At 44.0% G+C, this 10,584-nt stretch overlaps 1 protein-coding gene across 1 annotated transcript in view; it reads right to left on the bottom strand.

Moving 5' to 3' along the window:
- Window positions 1-5,535: 5,535 nt before the first annotated feature.
- Window positions 5,536-10,584, bottom strand: part of trpc5a (transient receptor potential cation channel, subfamily C, member 5a) — an 81,128-nt gene continuing 76,079 nt past the window's right edge. Inside the window, exon 17 of the mRNA XM_078291577.1 lies at window positions 5,536-6,597. Within this exon, the coding sequence (XP_078147703.1) occupies window positions 5,536-6,597 (1,062 nt within the window). The remainder of the gene's footprint in view (window positions 6,598-10,584) is intronic.

Raw genomic sequence — 10,584 nt, 5'->3', positions numbered from 1 at the left:
TGTATGTATGTGTGTGTGTGTGTGTGTGTTGAATAATGCATGAGATGAGCCTCATGCCTTCTTCTCCCTCAAGGAACAACACCCTCTATTACTATCAAAGTGTATTCTGTGTGTGTGTGTGTGTGTGTGTGTGTGTGTGAGTGAGTGTGTGTGTGTGTGTGTGTGTGCGTGTGTGTGTGTGAGTGTGTGAGTGTGAGAGAGAGTGGTGTGTGTGTGTGTGTTGTCCCATCTGTCCCTAGGCAAGACATATCTTCCTCAATAATGCTCTCTTTGCTTCTCTGTCACATGTAGTCTCTCTCTCTCTCTCTCTCACACACTCACACACACACACACACACACACACACACACTCAGGACCAAAAGCTTCTTCACCAGTAGGCACAACACACACACGGAAACACACACCCAAACAACTACACACACACACACACCATCTATTTCCCAATATACCTTCAAACAGCCATAACTATCCTAACAGTAATCAATCCATTGATCCACACACACACACACACACACACACACACACACACACACACACACACCAAGCCTCCTCCTCAGCAGCCATATACATAGCAGTCTCATCTCATCTCAATCAATACATATCAATCAACGCTAAACAGAATTGATCATTGATCCTGCCTGGATCAATAATCCCTAGGTGACACCCCCCCCCCAGCAGGTTAAACAGGCCCAGGGGAGATCAGACAGGGATTACAGATATTGATCCGTCACAGTGATCGATTATCAGCCCCTGTGTGTTTCTCTGTTTCTGCTGCTGCCTGATAGAATGTTTGGCCTTTCCAGTCTCTTATTACATATTTAGGTGTGTGTGTGTGTGTGTGTGTGTGCGTCCGTGTGTGTGTGTGTGTGTGTGTGCGCGTCTGTGTGTGTGTGTTTGGCTGGGCTCGGTGACAGGACAAGGCTACAGCAGTCTGATCGATAAAAACAGCCTTCAATCGATCAATACTCCTCTGTCCTCTGTTCCCACCTTGACATTTAAAAACAGCGTGTCTGATTTCAGACAGGGTTCAATCAAAAAGTCACAATCAATAACAAATAGAATTGATCCTGTTCTGTTTTCATTTCACAGTGCAACTCACCATTCAAATGGCTTCAGTTAAACTATATTATTTTACTATATATATTTTGGGTGGCTGCGTCCTTTAACTCTTTCGCTTCAATCCAGCCGATCAATTTCCTAACCAGACTCCTGTCACGGCAGTTGATCACTCTGAGTGATTATCAGACCCTCTGGCGCGGTGTATGGGGTGGTGACGCGCAGGCTGGTTGCCGTGGTAACCTCAAGGTATCAGGCCTGACTTGTTTATCTGCTGTCAGAGTGAAAATGTCAACGTTTGAGAAGGTAAGAAAAGTTTTAGGTTGTTTTCAGCTTGACCATCCATCATTTCTGAGTTTACCCGATGAGGTTTGAAAGGATTTTATAAACCCCAGGATGGTAGAATTTTCTCAACCCAATGAAGAACATGTAATCTGTCAAATGAAGTGAAAACATGAAATATCACTAAAATTACAAGTTCCGAGGTTTTCACCTAACAGCGATATGTTACTGCTGCATCGCTGCTCTGCTTCTGAGAGGAAAAGTTGAGAAATTTTTTAATTTTGTTCCATTTTCCAGAGAGGCAGGTGCCAGACTGTTCTGTGACAGTTTGCCTATTCAGCTCTATCTGCGACATTTGGAAAAGAACAGGCTGCAGTAGCTGCAGGACAGATGCAGGATGGGAAACTTTTTTGACGGCTGCCACTGTATAGTTTTGAGTTATGGGAAGAAAAGACTTCTACCTTTCCTCACTGACTCTTTTCTCTTTGCCTTGCACTTCTCAGACACGATCATTCGAGGGAAACAGGATAATTTGTTCCATCTATGGCTCTACTTACTATTTGTTGCTTGTAATGTTGATCTAAGAATTGAAGCTTATGTGAGCCACTTACAAGCTAAATACCTAAAATGTAAACGTAATGTACGTATCAGGGATTTCACGACAACCGAAGACTATCCTGTGATATAACAGGCCAATAATAGGCTACTAGTTTACATGTGCTTTTACTTTAAGAACCAATGCATGTTTTTACAGTAATCAATAAACTCCCAAGTCCCCATCCTCTCCTGTCTCTTGCTTATTACGGGGTGTGAGACCGCAGTCCCCGAGGTCATTGATCAAACTGCTGATTTATTAGGAGCCTGGAGCCTTGCAGAGGGCTGCAGGATGCTTTAAATAATGCAAAGTGGGGAACGCATTTTGTTTCCCATTTCCCAACAGTATAGCTTTCAGGTTGTTGCTAAACCAAATCTTAACATCTCTTCTGTATACTTCTAAAACTTTGTAATGCAGAACACTGAAGAAGAAGAACTGAAGACTGGTAGCATCGATAGCCACTTACCAGCACCCTGCAAGTAAATGAATGGGCTTTATAGGTCTACAGAGGGGAGAATTAGCATATTTTTGTTAGCCTGTGATGAAGTTAGCCTGGTCACCTTTTACATATTTGTCTTTCCCCACTGTCAACAGATTGTAAAATATAAAACTGTGTAATGCTAACGGGTATGAAGCTAGACCGGTAGCATCTATAACTAGTTAGCTTCACCCTGCAGATAAATAAACGAGCTTTATGTGACTACAGTTGAGAATTAGCATATTTTTGTTAGCTTGTAGTGAAGTTAGCCATGTCGACTTTTATATATTTGTCTGTCTCTATTGTTAATAGGTTGTAAAATGGTAAGAATTGATCACTTTCAAACAAAAACAGACAAAAAGAGGTTCTGTTCGACTGCTGCTGTTTGTGCCATGTAACTTTAGTTCCTTGATCTATTGATTTATCGCATGTTTATGTTTACTTTTATGTCGTTTTACATAGTTGGTTTTATACAGGGTACGCTATGTATTTTTATGCTAGTTTTTATGCAAATGCTATGTCGTGAAAAATGTCTTTGAGTAACTTGAAAAGCTCTATACAAATAAAATGTATTATTATTATTCAAAACAGGGATCGCCGCCATCGCTGGCCACGCAGCTGTACCCCCGCGTGTCGTAGGACGCCCCGACAGCATCTGACTCCATTGTGTGGTCGTTTCTGGCTCTAGACGTGACATTATGATTATGGGATGTCGACAGAGCGATCGGGTCTCCATGGTTACACCTTGACATTTTGGGACGTTGATTCATCTGAGGTTTGAGGCTCCTGCCAGCGTCGCTGCCAAGACAGCTGGTGGTGAGGTCACGCTGGCAAGAGCCTGCCGGAGGGGTGTGTGTGTGTGTGTGTGTGTGTGCGTGTGTGTTGGAGATGGGGGTGAGTAATGTAGATTAAAAGATGAAGAAAAAAGAGAGAAAGACAGAGACCGACAGAAAGACAAAGAGAGAGACGGAGAAAGACAGAGCCAGCGAGAGAGAAAGAGAGGCAGAAAGAGTGAGTGAGCAAGTGATAGAGAAAGAACAGGAGAGAGAGAGAGAGAGAGAGAGAGAGAGAGAGAGAGAGTGCTGATGTCATACTGTTGAACAGGGAAAAATAGAGGACTCTTGAGAGATTGAATAAAGGGCAAAACATTTGGCCAGGAGCTACTCATCACTCTAGCTGATATTTGGAGTGTGTGTGTGTGTGTGTGTGTGTGTGTGTGTGTTACAGGTACGGTGGTTTGATCGAACATGCATAATTCTCTACTTCATCGCTGACAGTCGTATTAACCAGAGTAAAATTAAACAGCCTCTGTTCATAGTAACCTTTTGAAGTCATTGCAACTGTAACTTCAAAAAAAAAAAAAAAAAAAAAATCATGATGAAATTCAGGTGAAATTTCCCTTTAAAATAGATTTCCCAGATAGAAAGGCAAACCCAAAAAGACTTTTGCATCATCGCTTTCCCATCTGTTTTGCATTCATTCACTTCTTTCTTCCTTTCCCTTCTCTCCTGCCTTCCTTTGATCTTTCCTTCACTCCTCCCACTCTTCCCTACCGCTTCCGTCCTTTCACCTTTTCCTCGCTCCGTTCCTTCCTTCCCTCCTTCCTCGCCTTTTCCCTTCCTTTTATCCTCAGTCCCCTCCTTCATTCGTTCCTTCCCTCCACCATCCTTTCCTCATTTTGTTCCTCCCTCTTTCCCTGCTTCCTTTGTCCTTCTTCATCCTTTCCTTCTCTCCTTCGCTTTCTTCTTTTTCCTCCATCCATCCCTCCATAACGTTTTCTTCATTCAGCTAATTTTTCCATTCATGCAACTTTTCCATTTGTTTCTCCCTTCCTCTGCCCTTCCCTCACTCCTCTCTTCTACCCATCCATCCATCCATCCATCCCTCCTCATCCCGCTATAAATTATATCACCATATGTTTTTATTCATCAGGTTTAGGTGTACTTATTAAGGAAGAGCTGAACGAGAAGCCAGGATATCGTAGGCAACTCAAATAGAAGCAAAGACAGTCAGTAGAAACCATAATAGTCATTATTATTATTAGAAGTCTCTTATTATTATTATCATTATTATTATTACTAGTGTAACTGTTATTAGGGTAAAACAGAGTTCCTTGGCCCTTGTATATGCAGAGAGAGAGGGGGCAGGCTATCGACAGCAGAGCAATGGTTCCATGCCATTCCGTTTCATTCCAGTGATTTAGTGGGAGATAAATCCATGACATTCCAATGATTTAAAGGGGAGATAATTCCATTTCATTCCATTAATTTTTCTTTTTTTCAAGGGAAATTTCATTTGGTTCCATTTATTTCAAGGGGAATTAATTCCATTCCGTTCGATTGAAGGTAAGGGGAATCGATTCCATTGATTTTAAGGGGAGTTCCATTCCATTCCATTGATTTTAAGGGGAGTTCCATTCCATTCCATTGATTTTAAGGGGAGTCAATTCGATTTTTATTCCGTTATTGATTTTAAGCGGGTTAAAGGGAAACACAATATCAGGAAAATATTGTTTGTGTCCAAAAACCAAACTGGGAATGGCAAAACACAAAGCTTTTTGAACGGTATTCCCCTTCTGAAGAGTCGTTTTGGCTCCCCGTAATTCCATAATGGTCATACTTGTTTGAATCTCGTGGGGGAAAAAAACAGAATTCTGGGATTGGTGACATCACTGTCCTGTCCTTTCAAAACACCTCCCTCCCTCCTTCCTCTCTCGTGACATGCGCGACGAATTCTAGAATCCGTCCGATTCTCTGAGTTGTTGAATTCTAGAATCAAGATTCCATTGCTGAATTCTAGAATACGTTCCATTCTCGGAAGTGTTGAATTCTAGAGTTACGATTCCATTGGAGAATTCTAGAATCTGTTCCACTGTTGTAAATGTTGAATTCTAGAGTCAAGATTCCATTGGGAAATTCTAGAATACGTTCCATTCTAGGAAATATTGAATTCTAGAGCTAAGGTTCCATTGCTGAATTCTAGAATCCATCCCGTTCTCAGGTCCTTCCAGCCCACTCTTTCTCTCCCCTCTCTCTTTCCTCTTCTCTCTTTTCACAGCATCCTTCTCTCTCGTACGAGCCGGTTTTCAAACAAACGAGGAAAACAGTCTTGTCGTACTTCTCTCCTATAGCTGCGTGGTGACCGAGTCCTCTATGACCTCACAGCTGTCCTCTATGACATCATCGCAGGGTCCCACCCACCCGCCCATCATCATCACCCCTCCTGCCCTTCCCCCCATCCCTCCTCCTCCCTCTCCGCCTCCTCCTCCTACCCCTCCGCCCTCGAAAACATCCTCGCTGGAGTCCAGGAGACGGGAGCTGGACTCGGAGATGTTGGAAGCACAGTGCAGGGATTGGCAGGGGCACGGAGGAGGGAGGGGCAACGTCAGGAGCGAGTCCCTCCCGTTGGTCCTCCGTGGGGAGAGGGCGGGGTTGTTGCTGTCGACCGAGCGGCGCCCCACCTCGTTCAGGTGAGTCTCGCTTCTGGTCACGTGACCGAGTCCGAAGTCGTGACTCCCCAGGGGGCGGAGCAAGCCGTCGGAGATGGTGTAGGAGGGAGGGGATTGGACCAGGGGGAGGGGGAGGGGCATGGGCGGGGCTCTGCGCTGGGAGCGGGAGAACAGGTAGGAGAGGCGCTTGAAGGAGTCTGTCTTGGCCCTGGGGGCCGAGAGGCGCTGCAGGCGGCTCCTCGTACGAGCGAGGGAGGAGGAGAATGAGGAGGAGAAGGATGAGGAGGAGGATGGGGAGGGGAGGACGGTGGAGGACGGAGGGATGACGGTCGTCTTCAGCCCGTTGCTCTTTGGTTTTCCCTCCTCCTCCTCATCCTCTTCCTCCCCCCACCCCACCCCCTCCTCCTCCTCCTCCTCTTCCTCCCCTGCGCCTCTCTCTACCTGGGTCAGTCCAGAAATGGAGCGCACCAGGGCGGAGACGCCGTATTTGGGCGTGGACCTGGCGTCGTCTTCCTGCTGGGTCATGAAGCTCACGCCCTTTGACTTTTGACCCCCTCCTCCTCCTCCTCCTCCCCCTCCGGCGCTGCCGTCACCTGATTCGCTGTCGTCCTCCGAGGCCGCGGCCCCGTCGTCTCTCATTGGCTCGCTGGAGGAAGAGTAGTGTCGCCGGGGAGGACGGCGGTTGCCGAGGAGATCCAGGACCTCGTAGCGGAAACTGGAGATGTCCTGCTTCAACTCCTGGAGTGAAGAAGAGCGAGAGAAAGATAAAAGATGGAGAGAGAAAGAGAGAGGGAGAGAGAGAGAGAAGTGAGAGACAGAAGGACAATGTCTTATAGGTTTAAAAGTAAAAAAGAAGCTCAAATTTATTTATGTATTCTCAACAAAATCTTCTATCTATCAGAGAAAGATCTATCATAAAGTGCTTAACAGTACAACAAAGGGCATATAAAAGTGAGAGAAAGCAATCACAGCACCGAGAAAAAGAACAATTAAAAAATAACCCAGTTAAGCCCTTTAAATGTTGACTAAAACTCACTTCCCCTTAATTTTTATCTTTTTTACGCCATCCTGAGTCCCGAATTTAATTAAACCAGATGCTTATCAGCAAAATGGCTGCAGCAAAATGTCTGTAACATCTAGTAAAAGCTGGAGTTTTGATATCAGGTCAAAGCTTATTCCTTTGACCCAGTTTCTTTCTTTTATTTGAAAGAAAGGAATATCTGAAATTCGGGGGAAGACAGATTGTAAAACACAGACGACAAGAAGAGGGTGAGGAGGGGAAGTGGACGAGTTTAACTGAGGACTGAATCACAGAGGAGGTGAAACATCAGTTTGTAGAGGTAGAGGGTGAAGAGGAGTGTAAGGACTCAGGAGAACAGAACGATAGAGGGGAGATCGGCAGAGAGAGAGAGAGAGAGATCGGGGTCAAGAGACATCCAGATAAGCACTCCAAGGAGAGAGAGAGAGGGAGAGAGAGGGGGAGAGAGAATGGGTAACAGAATGAGTGGATAATGGAGAGACAGAGGTGTTACTGAAGAGAGAGGGATGAGTAGAGGGAAAATACTCAGATATACTCAGCGATCTCTCTCTTTATCTCTCTCCTCTCTCTCTTTCACTCACTCACACACACACACACACACACACACACTGTTTCTTCCAGATGTTCACTCTCTCTACCCGTCTCATTCACTAACTCAATCATTCACTCTCTCTCTCTCATACACACACAAACATTTTCTGTCTATGTCTTTCTTCATGATATTCAATTCAATTCAATTCAGTTCAATTCAATTCAATTCAGTTCAATCCAATTCAGTTCAATTCAAAGACCTTTATTGGCACAGTAAGAGTTTCCTTACATTGCCAAACAAGTTCCACAACAAACCGCAAATATAAAAATGTGAAGACAAAACAAAATGTAGATAATAAAGGGAATGCTCTAAATATAATTGAGTGTTAACCATTTAAGGCCATTTAAGAACGTTGAAAAACAAACAAACCTTAAATAAGTAATTGAATAATCAATCAAGAAAAAAACAGGTGCAACATTTAATAAACATGCTGAGGTGTAATATGAATTTAATGTGATGTCACTTTTACGCTCTGTCAGTCTTTAGGTTACAGATGCTCACACACACGTTATTTCTTTCTGTCTCTTTCTTTCTCATTCACACACACACACACACACACACATATTGTATGTATTGGGGCTGTAACAAACAGGGCTAGCATGTAAAAAACCCTCAACAAAAAACAGATTCTTGGAGAAACTTGAATCATGTGTTGATGTGAACTTCCAGTTTTCAGCCTCGGTGTGTTGTGTTGTGTGGTGTTATTTTTCCTCTAAGTTAAATGTATGTTGTATAATTATATTTTCAACAAAACGCGGGTTGCTGCTCAGCGTCAAAGTGGGGGAACGACAATTTGATTTTAGCTTCATTTTGATTTTAGCTTCATTTTAGCTGATGTTAGCTTCCTGTTCAAAGAAATACATGCCAACACACACAAAATCACTCTGAGTTTTCCCTCTTCTTCTTCTTATTCTCTCTCTCTCTCTCTGTCTCTCTCTCTCTCAAATTCAAATTCAAAATGCTTTATTGGCATAAATGACAATGTCAGTGTTGCCAACAACAGCACAATTTTGATTCAAATAATTACACATCCAGTGGAGAATGTGTCATTTATGAAATTAAAATCATGAAACGTAGAAATTACATTATGAATATCTTGTATATCTTGTAAATGTATTAAATCGAAATGTTTAACAGTTGTCTCTAACTCACTCTCTTGCTCTCTCTCTCACACACACACACACACACACACACACGCAGGAGTCTGACTGCAAAAACAAAACCTCCAACCAAGCTATGCACCGAATAACTTCAACTCCGTAAACTCAGCTCCTGTAGTTGTTTAAAACATTATCACAGGCGACTCCTGCTCCTGTTTTCTGCTCAGCATATGGCATCAAACCGCTCGGCACGTGGCGGCGCTCCTCAGGGAGACTCACTCTGATTTACTTCACTATGCACCTGATGTTAGCAGCACAAACACACGCTCTGCCCGCCTTTGACTCCTCGTCTCGCTCATAAATGCACACACACACACACACACACACACGCTCGCGGTGTGTGAAAGTGATTCGGTTCAATGTGCACCTGATGTTGTTTTTGCGTTGAAAAAACCCAAAGGAACATTCCAGTTCAAAGCCCGGCTGCGCTCAGGAGGCGTCGGCGAACCGAAACACAAACTGATGCAGAACATAAACATTTACTGCTCAGAGGGGTCGGGAAGAGGGCAGAAAGTAACTAAGTACATTTACTCAAGTACTGTACTTAAGTATGATTTTGAGGTGCTGACACTTTACTTGAGTATTTCCATTCTGTGAGACTTTCTACTTTTCCTCCACTACATTTATCTGCCGACTGGAGTTACTAGTTACTTTGCAGAATAAGGTTTTACATGCAAAACATACGATAAGCTCGTAAAATATATTGCATTGTTAGAGTTTAAACTCCCCAACAGTATATGGAGCAGTTAGACCGACAACATTAAAATACTTCTGACGGGTTAATGCTTCAATACTTTAACACTCTGACAGAATGACGACTTTTACTTTTTATACTGCAGTATATTTTACCGCTAATACTTCTATACTTTTACTGAAGTAAACTTTTGAATGCAGAACTTTTACTTTTAATGAAGTATTTTTCCATTATGGTATTGCCACTTAATTAATAATAATTTGATTGGATGAAATGTTTGTCTCCGCCCCCGAGTGCAGGATGAGTCATCAACAGAAATATGTTGTTTACTAGAAAGAGACGCTCTATAAAATTTCCAGAAATCAATGTTTTTTTGTTATTTTTTTGGCCTGTATTGGTGAATAGGTGAAACTAAATCCAGCAACATCGGCAAAAAGGTAAAAAAGTTATTTTTCATTTCATGGGGTGTTTAATGTTTTCTCATTGAAAAACCCAGCGCGACATTTCACTACAGACTGAGTTCTGCAGGGCATTCGGCTGCAGAAGAAGAGAATAAACAGAAGCTGACAGACTAATGTGATTTACTGCTATCTGAAATCAATAGAGAGATTGATTTCATACTTACTGTTTATACTTTGAGTTTGAACAGAGACGCTTTTTCAGAGAACTTCAAGCCTGTAACAGAAATCTACCCAGGTGCAAACTTTTTCTAAATTTGGAGTTTCTTTTTTTCTTTCTTTCTTTCTTTATTTTGCTTCAGTTGAAAGTTTCTCTCTCCCTCTCCCCCCTCTCTCTCCCCCCTCTCTCTCTCTCCCTCTCTCTCTCTCTCTCTCTCCCCCCCCTCTCTCTCCCCCCCCCTCTCTCTCCCTCCCCCTCTCTCTCCCTCCCCTCTCTCTCCCTCTCCCCCCCTGTCTCCTCTCCCCCCTCTCTCTCCCTCTCCCCCTCTCTCTCTCCCCCCTCTCTCTCTCCCTCTCCCCCCCTCTCTCTCCCTCTCTCTCTCTCCCTCTCCCCCCCTTTCTCCTCTCCCCCCTCTCTCTCTCTCTCCCTCTCTCTCTCTCCCCCTCTCTCTCTCCCTCTCAGCCTCTCTCTCTCTCCTCCCTCTCTCCCTCTCCCTATCTCCCCCCTCTCCCTCCCCTCTCTCTCCCTCTCTCTCTCTCCCTCTCCCCCCCTTTCTCCTCTCCCCCTCTCTCTCTCTCTCCCCCTCTCTCTCTCCTCCCTCTCTCTCTCTCCCCCCCCCCTC

Source organism: Centroberyx gerrardi, chromosome 23 (assembly GCF_048128805.1).
Source record: "Centroberyx gerrardi isolate f3 chromosome 23, fCenGer3.hap1.cur.20231027, whole genome shotgun sequence".
Classification (NCBI taxonomy): domain Eukaryota; kingdom Metazoa; phylum Chordata; class Actinopteri; order Beryciformes; family Berycidae; genus Centroberyx; species Centroberyx gerrardi.
This window is presented reverse-complemented; position numbering and strand designations above follow the sequence as displayed.